Genomic DNA, 23,824 nt, shown 5'->3' with positions numbered 1-23,824 from the left:
GAGGGATTGAGGGCCCTGTTGATTGAGCTTACATGCTAGAGGGCGTAGGTTAAAGTGACACTAAAGGTAGTGGTAGAAAAGTAGATTTTTAGAATAGTATTTAGTGAGGGTTTAGTTGGGGGAGGGGGATCTATGTATTTTTATAGTTTTTCCCCCTATAGCAGTCAGTAATGCAAATTACAAAACTTGATGTTGGTAGCTCTGCCTTTTATCATGTTTTATCAGGCATAGGTTGGGATCAACACTTTCTTCCAGATTTCTGCTATATTGGCTTTAAGGTCAGTGCAGTAGGGCACAAAACACTTCCACTTTGTTTAGGGCATTCAACTTTTGGGAATGTTTGTCTTCAGCAGTTTTCAGTTTTGACCTGTAGAACTGTGTGTGTGTGTGTATATATATATATATATATATATATATATATATATATATATATATATATATATATATATATATATATATATATATATATATATATATATATATATTTTATTTTTTTATGAACAAAACATTCTGCCCCATTGGTTTTAAGTTTTCCTACCATAAGCTGTAATCCTTTGAGTAACCCCAGGTCTTTAGTGAATAGACCCCAATATGAAACCTAGAGGCACATCTTAAACTCTAAATAGCAGCGGAATGCTGTTCTATTGTCACTGAGACTTTATTTTTTTTTTAAAACAATTTAGGTTATTCAAAAAAGGCAAATTCTTTTTTCTTTCAACCAAATTTGCACTTCTATTAAGTTGCAGCTCAGCTGCTTGTTTATCAAATGATACTCCATACAACATGGGCGATTTGGCTATTTACAAACTACAGAATTGCCTTTAGTTGGTTGTTCTAATTCCCCTGTTAAAGACCATAGGAATTGCTTGTAAAACTCCATTATATTATGACACTGCAAAAATAATCCAAGCCACTGTTAACCCAATAAGTACAACTGACCCTTAAACCCCCTCAATAAAATATCCTTGAAATATATGGATAATTTATGGTTACTGATGGCTCTTTCACTGTCGTCCTAAGTGGCGCTCAAAAAAGTCATGTGAGAATGCTTAATGAATTACAGTTATCGATTCAATTCTCAGCCATGTCAGCTCAATCTTTCATTCCTGGTATAATCAGTTTGAATAATTTGGATAACAAAAGCTTTAGATCACAGGACATGCTTCTGGTTTAATGTTCATTTTTATTATTTTACATGTATTTATTTATATGTTTCCGTTAGATTCTTCATTGGCATTTAGTGTAGGATATGTGGTTGGATCATTTTAAGATGAAATAACTGACACGTTTTAGGAGAAATGATGGCTAGTTTCCTGTTAGATTCCATACTGGTATTGAACATTTTGGTGACTTTTATATATTGACTTTATTATATTGGGGTTACTGGCACATGCTGCTCCTTTATGATATATAATTTGTGTTGCATAGACAAAGTAAAACATGTTTTTAATCTCCCCACAAAGACCGTTTGTGAACCTTTCTGAATTACATAAATTATAAATCAGGGCTCAACATTTCCAATTGCCATTGGTGAGTAATGCAAGTGTACCATGGATCCTCCAGATTTGCAGTGGCAGGTTTTAAGGCCTGGCTTGTAATGTAGTACTTGGATCTTTATGCCCTGCATTAAATCATGTGTAAAGTGCTAACCTTTGTTTTATATGCTCTGGCCCATTCAGGAGCTGCTGCCTAAAAATGTGAACCATGGTTGGATTGAGAGAGTTTTTGGTAAATGTGGCACTGTCGTGTACATAAGTATCCCCCGCTACAAATCCACTGGGGACACCAAAGGATTTGCCTTTATAGAGTTTGAAACTGAGGAACAAGCTGCCAAAGCAATAGAGGTAATGTTCATTTGTGGTTTTGTTGTATCCTCCTGAACTTCTATAGAATGTAAAATATAATCTCTCTCCAATAAACAAACTAATTATAGCCATTCAATTAAACTATATTTTCTGTTTTTCTATTTATTTATTTTTTTATTTATTATTTTTTTTTTTTTTATAATATAGGTATTAAATAATCCTCCAGAGGAAGCACCAAGAAAACCTGGAATGTTTCCGAAAACCGTAAAGAACAAACTTCTTCCGGATCTGCCCATATCTAAAAATGATTGTTTTGGTACGAGATTGTTTAAATGTTGGCCAACCCTCTGCTGACTTGTCTTAGCCTGCTGTAGTGGTTTTGATGCCATTCAATGGTAATGGGCCAAATTGTTTTGGAACGGTATGCCCTCTTACCTGGGTCCCTGGCAGTCACAGAGGGTCTTCCTGCGGGCAGTGATAACTTCTGGCTTTTGCAGAAAAAAAACAAAAAAAAAACCTCTTTACTATTTTGTATTCTTAACTTTGGCCAGTTGCAGGGCATTATTAGTTTACACAGTTTGCTTTAGTTATACGCTTTATAAAAGAAAAATAGGTATAGTATTTAAAAATGCATCCCTTGAAGGCATCACCTAACTTTTTTTTTTTTTGAGACCTCATGTATGCATATTATTAGTAATCTATCAGTATATATTTTTGTTTTTTTGTAATGTTATCCAAAGCATAAGGTGACATGCGATTTAGTTATTTATTTAAATTTTTATTATTTTTGTTCCATATTTTAAATACCATGTGTTTTTGCCATTTTTTAGAAGAGGAAAAGAAAAAGAAAAAAAAGAAGAAACCTAAAAACAAAAAGGAAAGTTCTGAAATGGTAGAAGAGGAAAATAAAACGGAAGCTATGGACCTATCCCATGACAAAGGGGCATGTAAGTCAAAGAGGCATCGGAGTCAATCTGAAAGTTCAATGACCGAGTCCTCAGAGACTTATAAGCAGTCTTCCAAGAAAAAAAAGAGAAAGCGTGACCGAGCAGAGAGCTCTGACCAATCAGAAGAAGGCAGACTGGGCAAGAGGAAACGTAGTAACTCTGAAGATCTTGAGGGGCCATCTACAAACCTTAAAGTTGAAAGTAAAAAAGTTTCAGATTCAGAATGTATCACAGCGGATACAGGGTTCCCTGTATCTAAAGGTAATTTTTATCCTACTTCTTTGTAGAAAGCAGCTTAAAATGTTATGTACATACAGGTGATACTCAAAAAATTTGAATATTGTGCAAAAGTTAATTTATTTCAGTAATGCAAAGTAAAAGGGGAAACTAATATGAGACGCATTGCATGCAAAGCAAGATAGTTCAAGCCGTGATTTGTCATAAGTGCGATGATTATGGCTTACAGCTCATGAAAACCCCAAATCCACTATCTCAGTAAATTAGAATATTGTGAAAAGGTGCAATATTCTAGGCTCACAGTGTCCCACTCTAATCAGCTAAGTAAGCCATAACACCTGCAAAGGGTTTCTGAGCCTTTAAATGGTCTCTCAGTCTGGTTCAGTAGAAATCACAATCATGGGGAAGACTGCTGACCTGACAGTTGTGCAGAAAACCATCATTGACACCCTCCACAAGGAGGGAAAGCCTCAAAAGGTAATTGTGAAGGAAGTTGGATGTTCCCAAAGTGCTGTATCAAAGCACATTAATTGAAAGTTATGTGGTAGGGAAAAGTGTGGAAGAAAAAGATGCACAAGCAGCAGGGATGACCGGAGCCTGGAGAGGATTGTCAGGAAAAGGCCAATCAAAAGTGTTGGGGACTTTCACAAGGAGTGGACTGAGGCTGGAGTCAGTGTATCAAGAGCCACCACACACAGACGGATCCTGGACATGGGCTTCAGATGTCCTATTCCTCTTGTCAAGCCGCTCCTGAACAACAAACAACGTCCGAAGAGTCTTACCTGGGCTAAAGAAAAACAGACCTGGTCTGTTGCTCAGTGGTCCAACGTCCTCCTTTCTCATGAGAGCAACTTTTGCATCTCATTTGGAAACCAAGGACCCAGATTCTGGAGGAAGAATGGAGAGGCACACACTGCAAGATGCTTGAAGTCCAGTGTGGAGTTTCCACAGTCTGTGTTGATTTAGGGAGCCATGCCATCTGCTGGTGTTGGTCCACTGTGCTTCATTAAGTCTAGGGTCAACGCAGCCGTCTACCAGGAGATTTTGGAGCACTTCATGCTTCATTCCACAGACGGGCTTTATGGGGATGCTGACTTCATTTTTCAGCAGGACTTGGCACCTGCCACCACTGCCAAAAGCACCAAAGCCTGGTTCAGTGACATTGGGATTACTGTGCTTTATTGGCCAGCAAACTTGCCTGACCTGAACCCCATAGAGAATCTATGGGGCATTGCCAAGAGAAAGATGAGACGTGAGACCGAACAATGCAGAAGGGATGAAGGCCGCTATTGAAGCATCCTGGTCTTCCATAATACCTCTGCAGTGCTACAGGCTGATAGCTTCCATGCCACGCTGCATTGAGGCAGTAGTTGCTGCAAACCAAGTACGGAGTCCATATGCATGCTTATACTTTTCAGAGGTCCAAAATTGTTCTATGTACACTCCTTGTTTTATTGATTTTCTGTACGCCATAATCATCGCACTTATGCCAAATCACTGCGTGAACTATCTTGCTTTGCATGTTATGCGTCTATCTCATATATATTAGTTTCCCCATTTACATTGCATTGCATTACTGAAATAAATGAACTTTTGCACGATATTCTAATTTTTGAGTATCACCTGTAGTTGCCATTCAAAAGGCAAATATTTCAAAGAAAAGGCAGTGTTTATAGTGTGTCCTAGTAAAACCTCTACACCCTTCAATATTTCAGTCCTTCCTCTTTGCAGGACTTACTCATCATCTCCGCGTTCTGCATAGAGATGCTAAACTCTATTCATAGAAATGCATTCAATCAAAGCATCTCTATGAGAAAAAGCTGACTTGTGCTGAGCAGAGTTTTGCAGTGATCCGCACTAGCCTCCCAATGCTTGCCTTAAGGGAGGTGGGGTGACAGTGCAGAGAGGTGGGAAAAGGCAATTACATTTTGGCTTTATACTGCTTATGGTTGGTGTGGTAAATAAACAGTTAGTAGGGAACTATAGCTTTAGGACTACATGTATATATTCTTAAAACTGTTGATACTTTTAATGTGCACCTGACATGACTAGTGTGACATGTTTGTGAATACAATTTCACAGGTGCATGTGCACATGTATAGCTCAGTACATTTCACATGTACAGCTCAGTTGCTATTAGATATCCAGATGGAATGTTATTTAATTTTAATATGTATGTCTATATATTTGTTTTTCATTTTATTTATTATTTGCTGTGACTTCAACATAAAGATACAAATATGGAAGACTGCAGTGACTGTGTGCTGCCGTAGTGTATCTCCAGGTGATATCATTTATAATGTATACAACGGTGGGTGGTTTTGCACAACTAAAATAGGCTTAAAGTATACCTACCTGAATGAGTGTTAATTTTCCGCACAATACATCTCTTCTTCGCTTTATCTTTCAGTCAAGTTTAATACTTTGTTTACACAATAGTTGTAAATAGTGTTGTGTTTGCAGCATTATATCTGTGAGATCAGAGTATTATGCTTTACTGATGTTACATTCAGAGCTAGACAAATTCCTAATTAAGCTGGCTTTTTCACCATGTGGGTGCACCTCAAAGATGGACACTCATGGGTAGGATGTTTTGGATAACACTAGAGAAAAATTAAAAGGTTTGTATTGTGTCAAATGCATCTGCCATCTTGTTCACTGATTGTCTCTGATTATTCCACAGAGTTTTCTACAGAAGAAGAGAAAGACATGAGTGATAAAAAGGAAATGTCTATTTCCAAAATGAAGAGAAAGCATAAGAAGAAGCATAAAGAGAGACACCGTGTCGGCGAAGAGGTTATGCCTTTGAGAGTTCTGTCAAAGTAGGTCCTCTTTGCCCATTTCTGGTGTGTTTTTTTTTAAATATAGAATATATATGTCTTATTATGATTATTTTTTTGTGTGTGCGTTTATGCATTTATTTAGCGGTCTATTGTTTGGTTCAATCTTTGTCTGTGTGTATGCAATTTTATAAGTATGTAAAGATATAAGTCTAGTGCAGCTGTATGCTATTGGTGCATAAAATACTTGGCCAACTTTCACCTTAAAGGCTTGATCAGAGCACCTTTACAACCATGGCAAAACTACAATAGTTTAGGGGATTGCCATAAGCTCCTGTGAGGCTGAGAGCATCAGCTGAGTTCTCTTAGCCAAGGAGAGTCTCCCTGTACCACTAGGCTACCTCAGTGCAGAGAGCTTCCTACTAAAGAAGAGGAGGCAAAGGGCAAATTGTCAAATGGCTTCACTACAAAACCTGAAGGGCCAGAGCACACATGACACAAGAATCACTACAGCAAGTTGCAGTGGTTTTGTTGCTTGGATTGTTTCTTTACTTTCAATTACCTCGGAAGTGCTCTTTTAATCTTTCCTGTTTGTCTGGTAGAATTAGGATGTGGTGCGTCCTGTTTGTGGAATGTAGTAATATCATTGGTTGTCAACAGCAACCTCACAGCTCATTCCTTTTTATTATGTATGATACAACTATAAAACCTATGTTTTGCTGCACTTTGTGGGCATCTGACAAGAGTCGATGAATACGTGCACGTATATGTGTTTTAGAATGATGGGATGACTTTGGTAGTTATCAAGAAGCTAACTAGTGATGTTAGATCAGTTTCTAATCATTTAAACTAGGGCTCCTTGTTCTAATGCTGTGTAGCTTTAATTACGGTCATGTTGACTTTTAAATATTTGTTGTGCCGACATACTCTAACTTCATCTCACCCAACCTTCTGTGTAAATGTTCTATATTGTTTTTTGCAAAAGGAAGTTCCTTAGAAATTATCGTTTCATCTGTTTTTGGCACAAGCTTTAAGAACTAGTCAGTCCCGAAATTCTAGTTTGTGTGGTGGGTTTTTGTTTTTCTCCTAAGTTTAGATTTATTTAACAAATACTTATAAGTAGAAAGTCTGTATCTTTGTGTCAGCTGATAGGTGACTTCTATGCCAATAACTGGCTAAAGTACTAAAGATAAAAGCATAGGTAGCTTTTAGCATAATTTGTAACATTACTCCAAGCACCTGTATATAGTCCATTTAAAAATAAATAAATAAAAATTCCACAAGTGTTTGCACATGTAGCCAAAACAATTATCTTAAATTATCAAATACACATTCTGCTGGGTGGATTCTGTTTATAAACAGAACAAGGGCCATTTCCACAGTGGATAATCTTCGTTTTTTTTCCTATTCTTTACACAGAAACTTTCTCTCTTTTTTTTCCTCCCTCACTTTTGAGCACTCAGGGTAGTACATTATGGTGTATTGTTAGTTGTTTAGCACAAAGATTTTTATTTTCAAAAGGATTAGTGTCCAGTGGCATGGTAAGTCTCTGGCTTTTTTTTTTTTTTTTAAACACTTTTATTTCCCCTTTACCTAGGATTTCTGATGTCCTTTCTAGTACACATAGGAGTAATGTACATTATATTTCTAATTGACTACAATTTTTGGTGATTATAAGATTACAGCTTGTTAAAACCTTGTAGACTCTTGACTGTTTCCGTGGCGACCCAAGTATTTCATTTTGACTACCTTATCCTATCTATTGTAGAAACATTTAGTTAACATTTGAGCAAAATAAGGAAAAGACCTTTCAATCATCCTCATTGAATAAGCTCAACTTGACACAGGATTGTTTATTTATCTATCTAGTCTTATAATCATATTATTGACACTAGTTCAAATATGTCTCCTGTAATATGAGTTGCCTTTTTCTTATTAACAAAAATTGTAGTCCAGGCACTCAAGGACCAATTCAGCAAGTTTATTGGAACAGAGTGAAACGTTTCGATTCCACAAGGGATCTTTAGCTAACCCCAGGTCTGGTTGCACCAGGATTTTAATAAGTGTACGGTATTTCTCTCTTTTTTTTTTCTTATTTATTATTATTTCTTATCTTTTTATTAACATTTAGATAATAAAGCTTTCAAAGAGAGCGAGATAAATGTGTTTTAAACCTTTTTTATTTATTTTTTCTTAATTATTGGCTGTGATATTAGGAGGGATTGGAATTCACTACAATGGGTGTGTGTGTGTGTGTGTGTGTGTATATATATATATATATATAGTTTGTGTATTCTAATATTACAGTAGAATTTCCAACTCTGTAGTTTCAGATTTCTAATTTGAAAAAATAGATATTTCCTCAAATAGTGTACATGAAAACGTAGCATATTCTAACCCAAAGTAATTTGTTCATCCAACAAAGAGTTGAGATTGTGTGACTTCATGCAGACAGCCAGGTTTTCTGGATGACCGAGACAGATATACAGAAGATCTGTATGATGGGGAAACTCTTCATAAAAAGGAATTGTCTTGGAAAGAGAAGCAAGTGGTGATTTTTACTTTGCTGTGTAAAAGAGGGAATGTGTATCCTTTCAGCAATAAAACTATTTCCTATAGTGCTTATAACAATATTGCAACCTGCCCTGCACTTTATTGGTTTTGATTTATACCTGTAAGTCACTTTGGACTGCAGTATGTTATTTAGGTTTTCACATTCCAACAAAATGTTACAAAATCCTTCACAAAAATGTTTATAGGCATTAACTCCTACCACTTCTTTTTATTGGCCATAATCCACATTCTACAATTCAGACCTCTGAAGACCACTGGTGTCCTGCTGAGCTGGTAAACAAAATGTATGAGCAAGATCTTGGGTCATAAATAGAAAAATAAAACTCCATCCACACTCCAAGTCCAAACCTAAGAGAATATTTAGGGCAACTCTTTATAATCTAAATGTAATGACTTTGGCAAATATTTCTGTAATCATTGTAAACAGAAGTTAGTTTGTCTGATCCAAAATGTGTATCCATAGTAGTTTTAGATGCAAGGAAAAGCCTAGTCCTGGCTTGCTAAATAACAATGATCCTTCAGAATTTATCATTTATAAAACACAAACAAATTCCACAGCGCTGTACAATGGGTGTACTAATAAGTTAGATGCATATGTGTTGAGGGTCCTGCCCAAACATACTTACATTCTAAAGAAAGTGGGGTAAAGTGACACAATATGTAAGGATGTAGAATGTATTTCACGTTTTTGAATTACACAGTTGCAAGAAGGAAAGCAAGGTGTGGGGAGGGAAAACTATTAATAGTTTAATTGAAATGCTTTCCTAAAGAAGTAGTTATTTAAATTTTTTTTTTTTTTTTTTTTGAAGGAATGGAGACTGGGTGTGAAAGTCTAATGCAGTAGGGACAGTGCAGTCCTAGAGAAGTCTTGAAAGTGGGCGTTGGAAGTTGGAGTATGAACAGAGAGTAGACCCAGATCTTCAGAGTGTAGGAGCCTGGGCGGGACATAGCGTTAAGTAGAGATTTGTAAGCAAGTGCCAGAATTTTAAATTAAACCTTATGTTATGGTAATCTAGTGTTATGACTGACAGATGGAAAGCGTGGGAGGTGCAGGCGGACAGGAAGCCTAGCTACTGCATTCATTATAGATTGTAACGGGGCAAGCTTGGGAATGCCTTAGACCACAGAGAAACGGATTTCAGTAGTCAAGGCGAGAGAGGATAGCGGCATGGACCACCACCTTAGCCGCATCCGCTATTAAATAGGGGCAGTTGAGCGCTATAGAAAATTTGGCGGAAAACACACATCAAAGTAGCTTGAGGGAGGAAAGACAAGAAGTTCTGTTTTTGGACAGGTTAACTTTAAGGAAGTAAACAGCCTTTCAGGTAGAAATGGCAGGGAGTCAGTCAGAGACACAAATCCACCACGCTACCTTAATATCCATTTATTTCTTTGTGCATGTAATTGGCCCATTACATAGATATCTGATTACATTGCTTGCAATTTTCCTTGTATTATAAGCATATTAAACTTCCCAAAGCTCCTGTTCAGCAAGTTAATTCTGTAAAGAGTTTAAATAGCTGTGTTCCAGGATCCTGTCATTACTGATGATGACAGGATCCTGAAACAAGACTGTTGGATGAAGGATGAGGGTTAAAATGTTAAAGCTATGGGAGTAGTGAGCACAGTACAGATGGCATCCAATCAAAACAAATACTTACGTATGTGATGTTAAGAAATAATAAGCAGAAATTATAGTGTGCGTGTATTGGATTTGGCGAGTGGTTTGGATAGGTTTCCTATTTCAGTTCGGTGTTTTGTTAATATTTTATTATTACGAATGAATGTTAGATCAGATTAGATGTAAACACAGTACAACGAAGAAAATCAAAATGTGACTATAATAATTTTGTGCAAGAAATGTATTTTAGAAGTTTAGCCTTTATCTAATTGAAATTCTCTGTATAATAATAGCACACAAGTGGCACCAAGTCCATTTTAGATTTTTTGAGAATCCTGAAAGTTTATTTTTTTCTGAATCAAACAAATGTACGGTAAGTAAAAATAAAATGATGCAAACAGAAGAAATACATAAAAAAAACAACTCCTCTTGAAGCCATATCCATTGCCAGGGTACAATTGAAGTATATCCTTAACAAAGTCTATTTTCGGTAGTAGCTATACTAGCTATGAAACTGTGATATCTTCTAGACTTGTTGCCATCAGAAACCATAAATGCTTCAAAAACTAATTTTCTCTGCAGAAATGGAACCTGAAAATTGAAGCCGCTTTAAACTTCCCTGTCAAAGGGTAATTGTTTACCATAATAAATCCATGAAAATGTTATCAGGAACCACACATACAGCGGATAGTGCACTTACTTTTTTTAATTACAGCAAGTGGCTCTATCCTCTGCAGGCGTAGTGCCTGTATTCTCCATTTCACTTTTTGTTAGATTCATCTTAAAAACACACTTTCTCTAGAAACATATTCTTTACAGAGGAATTTTCATGTTTCTATGGAAGTTTACAGATTAACCATAACAAAAAACCCTTTGCCCCATTTCATTGTTTGTACACCAGTTGCACTCGGGCTTCACACATGCAGAGAAAAAGCACTTAATACAGTAGTCACAGGAAGTACCTAATTTTCTCTGCACACATAAAACCTCCATATTGAAGCAGCTTTGAACAGGTTAGAGCAAATTTTAATAGATTCTGCGCTATTTGGACCACACATACAGCGGATAGTAGCACTTACTTTATTAATTACAGCAAGTGGCTCTATCCTCTGCAGGCATAGTGCTGTATACTCCATTTCACTTTTTGTTCGATTCATCATAAAAACAAACTTTCTCTAGAACCCTATCAAATAACAAACATTTTGTTAGTACTGACCATCAGTTATACTCAGGCATCAGATATGAAGATAAAATGCACTTACTACCCCAGACACCGGAAGTACCTAATTTTCTCTGCAGAGATAAAACCTCCATATTAAAGCCGCTTTGAAAACAGAGCACATTTTCATAAATTCTGCGCCATCCGGTACCACATATACAGCGGATAGTAGCACTTACTTTATTAATTACAGCAAGTTCCTCTATCCTCTGCAGACGTAGTGCCTGTATTCTCCATTCCTCACATTTACACTTTCTCTAAAACCATAACCCTTACAAAGAAATTTCTACATTCAGTTGAGTTCCTGACTGCTTGTGTCAGTGAGCACCTGCTTTCTATCCTTTAGTAATAGACCTAGAATCTTTTGCAGTGATGTCCACTTGAGTGCAGAGCTCACTTTCACGTACTGTATAAAGCATAGAAATGTCCTACAAAGCAGAAGGAGGTACCTTAATTGTCATTCTTGGAGTTTTAAACATTTGTCCCGTGTTATTGTAAGTACACCAGTTGCATTCAGACTCCCTATATGCAGAGGAAAGGCACTTACTAAACTAGTCATAGGAAGTACATTATATTCTCTGCAGACATGGAACCTCAAAATTGAAGCTGCTTTGAAATTGCATGTGAAAGTGTAATTAAGGGTTTAGCATCATTAAAACATTAGAAAACATATTCATAGATTCTGCGTTACCAGGACCACACATACAGCGTATAGTAGCACTTACTTCATTAATTACAGCAAGTGGCTCTATCCTCTGCAGACGTAATGCCTATATTCTCCATTTCACTTCTTGTTAGATTCATCATAAAACCACACTTTCTCTTGAACCATATCCTTTACAGATGAATTTTAAAATTTCTATGGAGGTTTACAGATTTACCATCACAAAAACAGTTGCCCCATTTCATTGTTAGCCCGCTGGTTACACTCGGGCTCCATATATGCAGAGACAAAGATTTAAAAGAAAAACAAAAAAACAAAACTTGCTACACTAGTCACAGGAAGTACAGAATTTTCTCGGCAGACCTTGAACCTTGGTTTAGCATCATAAAAACATTTGGAACACATTTCCATTAATTCGGCGTTGTCAGGACCACACATACAGCGGATAGTGCACTTACTTTTTTAATTACAGCAAGTGGCTCTATCCTCTGCAGGCGTAGTGCCTGTATTCTCCATTTCACTTCTTGTTAGATTCATCTTAAAAACACACTTTCTCTAGAACCCTATTCTTTACAGAGGAATTTTCACATTTCTATGTTTACAGATTAACCATAACAAAAAACATTTGCCCCATTTCATTGTTCGTACACCAGTTGCAATCAGGCTTTAGATATGCAGATAAGCACTTACTACAGTAGTCACAACAAGTAGCTAATTTTCTCTACACACATAAAACCTCCATATTGAAGCAGATTTGAACAGGTTAGAGCAAATTTTAATAGATTCTGCTCCATCAGGCATCACACATACAGCGGATAGTAGCACTTACTTTATTAATTACAGCAAGTGGCTCTATCCTCTGCAGGCATAGTGCTGTATACTCCATTTCACTTTTTGTTAGATTCATCATAAAAACACTTTCTCTAAAACCATATCCTTTACAGAGGAATGTCTGCATTTAGCGGAGTTTCTGACTGCTTTTGTCTGTGAGCACCTGCTTTCTATCCTGTAGTACTAGACCTGCAGTGATGGCCACTTGAGTGCAGAGCCCACTTTCTCTTACACATAAGTAGCATATAGAAACAAAATGCTAACTAAAATGAATGCACCCCTAATAGGGGGGAGGGAAGAGTTTGTAAATCCTTTGGAAAGCCTTTGTTATTGAGGCAAATCTTGGAACTCTGCTTCCCTGTAATATTTTTAAGGAATACTGGCATGTTAGACATGTAACAATATAAATGGATTTACTTAATTTTACAGAACGACTGTTGCTTAAGGGGTCATATAGTTTGTTTTTCTAGCTATACTGGTTAGGCTGGAGTATGTAGTAGTAAAGAGCAGTAGTAGATCCAATATAGAAAGCAGATATGCAGGTCGTGGGAGCTAAACGAAGATGCACAAACCTGAAGTACACTTATTGACTAATAATAATAAGTAGGGGGTTTAAGTGTAACAAATATATAATGTGTCAGCAGTTCAGGAAACATAACGGTTTCACAATACACATTGTGAACTGCCATTAGTACATCCAGTTATAGATCATAGAAATGTATATAGAATCCATTGATCAGGAATATTATTCCAGTTCTAGTTTGATTTATATATTGTGCTCTAGTACTATTGGTATGTGGATTCTGGGTAAAAGCAAATATTACCAAAATACAGAGGGAAAATAAATTCTAATAGAATTCTGGAAGAAAGGAGGTTTAGAACTAAATGAAATTAAATATATAAAGTAGCCTCAAAGAAGGATGCAAGATATGTCTAATCTCAATGTAACTTCTGTCTCTTGACATTTTTATTTGTAATGTAATGATTTTAAGTGTGCAAACTGGTAGCAACTCAGCTGTAGAATTTTTCTCTTGACTTTCTAAAATCTTTTGGAAGAGGTTTAATCGGAAGCCGCAATGCCAGTACAGAAAGCAATTAGTACATTAATAACTGAAAGTGCTTTATGTTCTTAGCAGACATGGATCCTTAAACATTTTCTCGATTTTTAAAGGGACACTATGGTCACGAGAACAACTACAGCTTAATTTAGTTGTTCTGGTGAGTATAGCTTGTCCCTGCAGGCTTTTTAATGTAAACACTGCCTCCTGCGGCAGTGCTGCACAGTGTGAGGAGATGCTGATTGTCGCAGCTTGGCATTTTGCTGCGCAGTAGCCTCCGAATGCTTTCCTGTGTACAATCAGTGGATTGGCTGAAATCATCAAATCTGATGTCCGCCAAGGAGGCAAATCAGGGGCAGGACCAGACTCAAGGAGCCCTGTATGGCGAGTATATATCACTTTTATAACCTCAGGTAAGGGAGGACAACCACCTAAGTAGTAGTTTTAAAACTATAGCCCCTTTAAACTTTCACATGCCATTATGAAGTGAGAAATTAGTGTGCGTGTATTGGAGTTGGCAAGTGGTTTGGGTACATTTCCTTTTTCAGTTGGGTGTTTTGTTAATATTTTAATCTTATTAATGAATGAATGTTAGGCTAGATATAAACATTGTACAAAGGATAATTAATAATTTTGTGCATGGAATGTATTTTAAAAGTTGAGCCTTTGCTTCATTGAAATTTGCTGTATAATAATAGCACACAAGTGGCACCAAGTCCATTTTAGATTTTTTTGAGAATCCTGAAAGTTTATTTTTTTTCTGAATCAAACAAATGTACGTAAGTAAAAATAAAATGATGCAAACAGAATAAATATATAAAAAAAAATAACAAATTTAAGCCTTATCCATTGCAAAGGTTTAATTAAAGTATCCTTAAACCAGTTTATTTCCGGTAGTACTTGCTAGAAAGCCGTGATATCTTTTAGACTTGTTTCTATCACAAACTATAAATGTTTCAAAAGGAAACACTTACTACACCAATTACAGTAAGTGCTCGCTTTCTCGGCAGTCATGGGCTCTTTTCATTTTCTTCACTTTTCCCATTTCTGTGGAAGCTTAAGGATTCATCATCATAAGAAAACATTTGCCCCCTTTTATTGTTGGTACACCAGTTGTGCTTAAGCTCCATTTATGCAGAGAAAAAGCACTTGCTACACTAGTCACAGAAAGTACCTGATTTTCTCTGCAGACATGGAACCTCAAAATTAAAGCCATTTTAAACTTGCCTGTAACGTTGTATAATTAAGGTTTTAGCATCATAAAAACATTAGAACACATTTTCATAGATTTTGCACTATTGGACCACATGGCGGATAGTAGCACTTTATTAATTACAGCAAGTGGCTCTATCCTCTGCAGGCTTAGTGCCTGTATTCTCCATTTCACATTTTTATGGAAGTTTAAAAATTTACCATCACACAAAAAAACATTTGCCCTATTTAATGGTTGGTGCACAGTTGTACTCCGGCTTCAGATATGCAGATAAAAAGCACTTACTACAGTAGTCACAGGAAGTAGCTAATTTTCTCTGCATACATAAAACCTCCATATTGAAGCTACCTAGAACACATTAGAGCCCATTTTCATAAGTTCTGTGCTATTAGAAACCACGTATACAGCGGATAGAAGCACTTACTTTTTTTTACTCACGGCAAGTGCCTCTATCCTCTGCAGACATAGTGCCTGTTTTTTCCATTTCACATTTACACTTTTTCTAGAACAATATCTTTTTACTGAGTAATTTCTGCATTTAGCGGAGTTCCTGGCTGCTTTTCAGTGAGCACCTGCTTTCTATCCTATAGTGTAAGACCTAGAATCTTTTGCAGTGATGTCCACTTGAGTGCAGAGCCCACATAAGTGACATTTACTGCATAAAGCATTGAAATGCCCTGCAAAGCAGAAGGAGATACCTTAATTGTCATTTGTGGAGTTTGTCTACCAGTTTGCAACCTGAAAGGAGAGCGAGATATGTTATATATCAAAGATTTTTGTAGAAGATACATTGGCCATGATGGCTATGTATTGTATCATAACGTCATCAATTAACATATTAATATTTCAGCAGCATTTTTATTCTGTTAACCCCTTAAGGACACATGACATGTGTGACATGTCATGATTCCCTTTTATTCCAGAAGTTTGGTCCTTAAGGGGTTAAAAGCAATGTATTACAAAACACAGACATACACAAAATAGTAAATAGTTTGAAAATTATAAAAGTTTATTTTATTTTCTTCTGAATCAAACAAATGTAAGTAAAAAATATAATGATGCAAACAGAGAAAATACATACAAAATAACTATCCTATGCAGGCGTAGTGCCTGTGTTCTCCATTTCACTTTTTGTTAGATTCATCATTTTAAAAACACACTTTCTCTAGAACCATATTCTTTACAGAGAACGTTTCACGTTTCTATGGAAGTTAGTTTAAGGATATACATCTCAAAAAAACATTTGTCCCATTTCATTGTTTGTACACCTGTTGCACTCAGGCTTCAGATATGCAGATAAAAAGCACTTACTACACAGTAGTCACAGGAAGTACCACATTTTCTCTGCAGACATGAAACCTCCATATTGAATCCACTTTCAAAACATTAGAATACATTTTCATAAATTGTGCGTTACCAGGACCACACATACAGCGGATAGTAGCACTTACTTTATTTATTATAGCAAGTGGCTCTATCCTCTGCAGACGTAGTGCCTGTATTCTCCATTTCACTTCTTATTGGATTCATTATAAAAACACACTTTTACTAGAACCACATCTTTAACAAAGGAATTTCTGCATTCAACAGAGTTCCTGACTGCTTTTGTCAGTGAGCACCTGTTTTCTATCTCATAGTAGTAGATCTAGAATTTTCTGCAGTGATGTCCACTTGAGTGCAAAGTCCACTTTCATTTACACATCAAGGAAAAGACGGTGTTTACATTACAGCCTAAAAACACTTAATGGCCGCTCTTCACACGGCCACTAGAGGTACTTCCTGGGGAAGTGCTGCCGTTCAGCTTCCCTGTCAAAGTTTAAGGTTTTACCATCCTAAAAACATTAGAAAACATTTTCATAGATTTCTGCGCCATCAGGAACCACACATACAGCGGATAGTGCACTTACTTTATTAATTACAGCAAGTGGCTCTATCCTCTGCAGACGTAGTGTTGTATTCTCCATTTTACCACTTGTTACATTCATAAAAACACACTTTCACTAGAACAATATCCTTTACAGAGGAATTTTCAAGTTTCTATAGAAATTTAAGGATTTACATCACAAACATTTGCCCCATTTCATTGTTTGTACGCCAGTTACACTTTGGCTTCAGATATGCAGATAAAAAGCACCAATTACACTTGTCACAAGAAGTACTTAATTTTCTCTTCAGACATAAAACCTCCATATTGAAGCCGCATAGGAACCACATATACAGCGGATAGTAGCACTTACTTTATTAATTACAGGAAGTGCCTCTATCCTCTGCAGACGTAGTGCCTGTATTCTCCATTTCATTTTTACACTATCCCTAGAACCATAACCCTTACAGAGAAAGTTATGCATTCATCTGAGTTCCTGACTGCTTTTCAGTGAGACCTAGAATCTTTTGCAGTGATGTCCACTTGAGTGCAGAGCTCACTTTCACGTACTGCATAAAGCATAGAAATGTCCTACAAAGCAGAAGGAGGTACCTTAATTGTCATTCTTGGGGTTTATCTGCCAGTTTGGAACCTGAAAGGAAAGGAAGACATATGTTGTATATTAAAGGTTCTTGTAGAAGATGCATTGGATTCAACATTCACCATGCTGGCACTAAATTAATGACTATGCATTGTATCACAATAATCACGTAATCAATTAACGTGTTTAAATTTCAGTATATAATTTTATATCTTTATTTTGTTAAAGGCAATGGATTACAAAACCCAGTCAAAAACTAAACCGTGCAGCCTACAAATAAAGTCTGTTGTAGAAAAAATGATTGTAAAATTATTATTGTAACATTTTAATAAACAAACATAGCTTGGTTAAGACAGATCTTAAATCCATCTTGTATTCTACATTTAGAGAGTGATGTTTGTATATCAAAACAAGAATATAGAAAGATGGCTGAATGAAATGGGTATGGGGGAAAAAGTAAAGGAAAGTTGGCTTGACACTAGTCGAAATGGAGATAATAATGTATGTAACTTCCCTGTGTGAGACACAACAAGTGTATTAATGCAATTGGAATATGTAGACAGATTTACAGTCCCATCTTATTGGCTGCAAGTTTGCCACCATTGCTAGACTGAAATTTGTGGGTGTCCGCCACAGAATACACACAGTTGCACAGCTACACTGCTGTGGAATGTTTGTGTTTTATTCTTGGCGCAGTTGTCTAGAATTTGTGCATTCAGAAAACACAGATGCAGAGACCGAAAGCACTTATCACAGTAAGTGCCTAATGCTCTCGGCAGCCATGACCCCTCTGTTTAGTTTACATTACTCTTAGTTGTAAAAGTGGAATTAAGTATATGTCCTCACTAAAACAATAGAGCACTTTACTTACTAATGGACCAGTCAAGCACACCATTGTTAAAGTATTGGAGATCTTCTTCCAGCAGTCAGTGTCTTGTAGGTATTTAACTACTACATAAACCAAGCAAACTTAACTCTTTCTTTGGAAGGTTACATTTAAAACTCACTTTTTCAGTGTCGTGATATAAAGGGTTACTCTAAGCACCGCGATCAGTTCAGCAATTTGAAGTGGTCATGGTGCCTGGAGTCTGTATGCGCAGTGTTTCACTTTGAAAAACTATATATACAGAGATTAACCCTATTAGCTGCAGGAGGTGCAACTCCAGCGTCATTTGCCAGCCCAGGACAAAGATCCAGGTTTGAAATGGGACAGAGGCGAGTGTTTTTTTTTTTGTTTTGTTTTTTAATGTATTTATTGCAGGGGAGGAAGGGCAGGGGTCACATGAAAGTGTTACTCTAACCAAACCCAATGTTTTATGAATACACTGGTTCTGATTGGAGTAACCCTTTAAGTGTATATGGATTGAAAGGTGGGAGAGTAAAACCCTCAATGCTTTTTATATTAATCTTAATTTAATATTAATAAATACAAAAATAGTATGCATAGAATACAGTATTCATTCAAGTATACACGTTTGAATGATGGCCATGCATTGCAAACTGGTTCAATGTGGACACACTATTTTCCTCTTAATACCGTGCATTCTTTACATTCAGACCAGTCCATAACTTTTTTTTCCCATGACCACATGCCTTTTTATCTTGTGAGATGGATATATACCTGAAATTATTTGTAAATTAGACTCTGTGCTAAAGTGGACATTGTTGCAAAGACATTGAAATGTGCTTAAATGTTAACCAGGATGTACCTTTTTTATGTGATCAATCCTTGGTTTCTGTTTCTGGCATGTGACCTAAAAGGAGGAGAAATGTTTGATATTGACAATGTTTTCATAGAAATAATACACTTTGAGGGCTGTGTTTGGTGCCTTAATAGCAGACGGAAACCTAATAGTGAAACAATACAAATGTGAAAATGAGAAGGAAAACTCCAGTAATACAGAGTTGTGTTTTTTTTTTGTTTTTGTTTTTTAATGAAACCGTGAATATACAGATTTATGTAACATAAACTACATAACATTCCCAAATAAAAGTCCTAACCTATACAGATTTCTAAGTGCATAATGAGAACCCATGTAGGTTTTGGAAATATTACATTTTATTGAGGGCTTTTTCTTATACCACTCTCACATTGCACAACAAGCCTGTGAGCATGATAGTGGTCTTCATCTACCCCATCTAGAATATGACAAGTAGTCTATCACTGTATGAGAGGGATAAGAAAGCCATGGGTGGTTGAGGTTTCTATGAAATGGTGGAATACATTTTTCTTCTTTTTGAAGCACATAAAAATATTTAGATATAATAATAAAAATCCCAGATCAACACACATTTTAATATTCAAAAAAATAAATGTGCAGTAAGCTGTTTAGTGAAAGAATAAAAGAAAAGTTAGCTATGAGCTTTTTTTTTCCCTTTAATTCCTTTTTTTTCAAAAGAATATTGTAGAGAATGCAGCATAGCAATAATATGCATAATTAGTAGAGTTAGTCTTCTTATATTTAAAAAAAAAAAAAAACTATTCTGTTTAGTTGTATTATATGACCATTGAAAACTATATCAAGAGCAAGGCTATAACAAAAAATAAAAAAGGGCTGCTAAATAACAAGTAGAAAATCACAACCATAAACTAATAGTATTAATAAAGAAAATCAACTTAATGTTAGATACTTTCTTCTACTCTAGTTTATTGGTGGCAGGGTGCAGGATTTCTTTGACAAGTTTGGTCTTCTCTTGATAGACTATATGGAAAAAGCATGTACACTCACATAACTTATTCATTAAATGTTATCCCCTATGACTGTTTCCTTGGGCAAGGCATTAATGGACAGTAACAGGAATGTTTCTTACCTGAATCTCCTTCTCCTCTGAATTCCTGATCTGGATTAATAGGCAGTAGGTCCCTGCCCTGGCTTTATACTCACCACTATCTATTGGATGCATCTAATCCTGGTGAACCTTCTGAGCTGTTTGTCATTGTAATGTAAATGTGTGCAAAATGTAAAAACCTGGGTGAGTCCTTAAACCAGTTGTCTTATTTATCAGGATTAACCAGAGGAAATCTCAACAGTTAACCCCACGTATGCATGAGCTAGATCTAAGGCCATGCCTTCCAATGAATGTGTCTTTTCTTTGCACCTATAAGGGTTAATAACCCCCCATGGCTCACATGGCTTAGTTTGCTGTCCTCTGGGCAAAATGTACACACCAAGAGCCTTTCAGTCACTAAAAGCTATTGTGTTTTGTGGGTGGGGTGGGGGGGGGGGGGGGGGGGGGAAATCAGCACTACAAACATATGCATAACTTGAGACTGTATGTCAATTGTACTCACCTTTTGTGAATCTTGGGAATAAAATTAGCTCAATTTAGCACCTTTTGTTTGATTCATAGCCCATTTGGTCACTTTTCCAACAAATGGAAATTGATAGAGAAAATAAACTTATTTTTACTTAATAAACTTATTTTAGGTATGATATTGGCTCTAAACTAATTTTGTTAAATTTGTTTTGTGTTTTCTTTCTTTGTTGTATATGGTTATGAGTTGTATTATCCTACTGGAGCTACAATGTTAGTCTAGAATTGCACGTACTGTACTCTGCTAGTGAGAATACCCTACAAATCAGTCCTCATTGAAACATTTCCAGTAGCACAGGGAGTGCATTTCATTAATTTAAATACAAAGGTTTCTGGACTACTGTAAATGGCAATGGTAATTTCTGCATCCTTAGTGTTTTCTTTTGAAAAAAGAAATTACATTCAACAAGTGTGTGTGTGTGTGTGTATGTATGTATGTATGTATATATATATATATATATATATATATATATATATATATATACCGCTGTAATGAGCAACAAAGTGTAAGTCTGCCTGCAAACTGCCTAGGGGAGTCCTATATTAAGTAATTTTAGATTTATTTCAACACAGATTTCAGGCAAATATCCAATGGCACATCAGTGGGTATTCTCCCCTTGTTGCTGAAACTTACATAGAGAAGAGGACACAATCTTAATGGAGATGTGTTGGTTAAAAATGCAGTTATACTAAATTAACATCGAACAGTATAATCTAATACAATTGAGGAGTTTATTTTCTTCTTCATTTAATTGCAGCTGACGACTACACCTAGTGCATACTGGAGTAGGGTTCATATAGTTACACAATTACAATAATATATTTTGTTCTAATTTGCTCATTTCTCCTGACAAGTCTGCATCCAGGTATTTTTTGATCGGTAACCCCAATAGACCCGTCACACGCATGATACTTTTGATTTGGTTGGTGTATAATATTTACGTTTAGTACCTCTAAAACTCCTTGGAAGATTGAATTTACCAGTAACCAAAGAATCCGGGAAAAAATCACAGCAGAATAAGTCACAGAAACCTTAAAACAACTCCAAAACAATGTCTCCTCCGATCTCCAAATTATTGGTGTAAATATGTGATGGTTTTTAAAGTCTATTAGTTATATATGGCAGATACATTTTGGAATAAACAGACTGACAATTATTTTATTTTGGTTGATTGGTACCATTAGGCATTTGCAGCAGATTATATTAAAACTTCTCCCCCTACTTTCCACTCGTGCACATATGGTTTGGTAAACAGGCGTGCAGTATTATTTGTCCACAGTTTTGGTTGTTTTATTTTATTTATTTTCTATATATAGTGATACCAAAGATTGATTGTGTGTGTGTGTGTGTGTGGAGGGTATTCGTTTAGTTTTGATAAACCAATGCTATCAGTGGCTGATATAACTAATCTTAAAATAAACTGTTTTGTTTTTTTATCATTTTTAATTGTGGGGCTGGCATGTAATTAATACAGTGCAGTATTTACGTTGACTGTAGGCTATTCAGATACCTTGAAGAAAAATATTTGTCACTAGAGAAAACAAAAACACACTAAATATTGTTGCACAGCAAATTTAGGTGTACTTTTATCCTGCAAGAGGCACATGCAGGTTCTGTTGCCCATTTGAAATACTCAACTATGCTTGGCTGCCTGGTTGTCTCCGTAAAGGAAGAAAAACTTAAAATTACAATTTGCATCATGGTTTGGGCATACATGGGGAGGTGATGGATCAACACAGACGCCTTTTGTGCTTTCAACAGCATTTCATCAATTAACAGATTAAGTAGTCATTACCTGGGCCAGGGTATTCCTGGCATCATAACCACTGCAACCAGCTGTAATGGTTATGATGCTTGGAGTAACCTTTTATTACTATGGAATCCTCATTTAAAAGCAGCCCAGGTGCATTAAATCTTTTCTAGTTATACTTGTGGACCAGTTGTTTATCCTTTCAGTAGTAAAACATTAAAGGAATACAGTACTATCAAAATTGGATATCACAAGCAAAATTTATTCTCCACTACTTTTATGTCCGTGCACAGCTTTGCATAAAAAACATTGTATGTTAACGGCATTAATGTAAACTGAATGTTATATATTCATAAGATAATGGATTGTTTTGTTCTTCTAAACAGTCTAGATGTTTAAAAAAAAGAAAACAATGTTGTGCTTCGTAAACTTGCATTTTATAGGTATTTTGCAATGCCTATCAATTTTTTAACATCTGAAGTGTTTATGCAACATATGTTAGAAAAGGGACCATGTTATTGAAAGAAGGTGGTTGTATTGCAATTGGATAGTGACATGAATTGTCACACAAATGTGTTTTTAGAAGTTAGCTAGACAGATACATTTAGGAGCCAGGAAAGTGCATTAAAGGGCCACTTGATAAAGTGTAACAAATGCAGAGTTGCGTTTTTCTTTTAATTTTTTATTAATTCCATCAGTGTGGATTTATATTTTAACATTAGTAGCAATAAAGGTTGTGTGTGTGTGTGTATGTGTATATATATATATATATATATATATATATATATATATATACACACACACACACAAGATCCAGCAAACTCACTCATCCACTAAACAGCAACTTCAAAACTTAGAGATTTTAATAGTTTATTTTTAAAAACGCCTAATCTAGGCAAAAGCAATGGGGGGTTTAGTTAAAGTATATAATCCTACATTGCATAAGCCTGCCACAACATCAATGTACCCTGTTTTTGGCAGGTCCTATCTTAAACCCTTATGTCTGCTCTCATGATATTAACCCACTTACTTGGGTAAGAAAAGGCAGTGTTTACATGTTCCCTAGGGACGCCTCCAATGACCACTCCTCGGATGGCCACTGGACGTGCTTTCTTGCGTTCTGCTTCGAGACCCTGAACTTTCCTCATAGAGATGTATTGATTCAATACCTCTATATGAGAGGAGGTGCTGATTGGCCAAGCCGGTGTTTTGGCCTGCCTCCTTGCCGATTTCAGCCAATTCTATGGGAAAGCATTGGATTGGCTGAAATCATTTAATTATGATGTGAGGAAGGAGGCGGATTAGGGATTTCGGTGAACCCGCACAGCCCTGAAAATAAGGGAC

At 36.2% G+C, this 23,824-nt stretch overlaps 1 protein-coding gene across 2 annotated transcripts in view; it reads left to right on the top strand.

Moving 5' to 3' along the window:
* LARP7 (La ribonucleoprotein 7, transcriptional regulator) overlaps positions 1 to 23,824 on the top strand; it is a 100,434-nt gene that overhangs the window by 55,163 nt on the left and 21,447 nt on the right. For both annotated transcript variants that reach the window (XM_063458339.1, XM_063458338.1), the window contains 4 exons: positions 1,680 to 1,844; positions 2,013 to 2,121; positions 2,636 to 3,013; positions 5,673 to 5,811. In XM_063458339.1, coding sequence (XP_063314409.1) covers positions 1,680 to 1,844; positions 2,013 to 2,121; positions 2,636 to 3,013; positions 5,673 to 5,811 — 791 coding nt within the window. The remainder of the gene's footprint in view (positions 1 to 1,679; positions 1,845 to 2,012; positions 2,122 to 2,635; positions 3,014 to 5,672; positions 5,812 to 23,824) is intronic.

The sequence above is a fragment of the Pelobates fuscus genome, chromosome 6 (assembly GCF_036172605.1).
Source record: "Pelobates fuscus isolate aPelFus1 chromosome 6, aPelFus1.pri, whole genome shotgun sequence".
Classification (NCBI taxonomy): Eukaryota; Metazoa; Chordata; class Amphibia; order Anura; family Pelobatidae; genus Pelobates; species Pelobates fuscus.
Note: the sequence above shows the minus strand (reverse complement) of the source record. Positions and strands in the feature narration are given on the sequence as shown.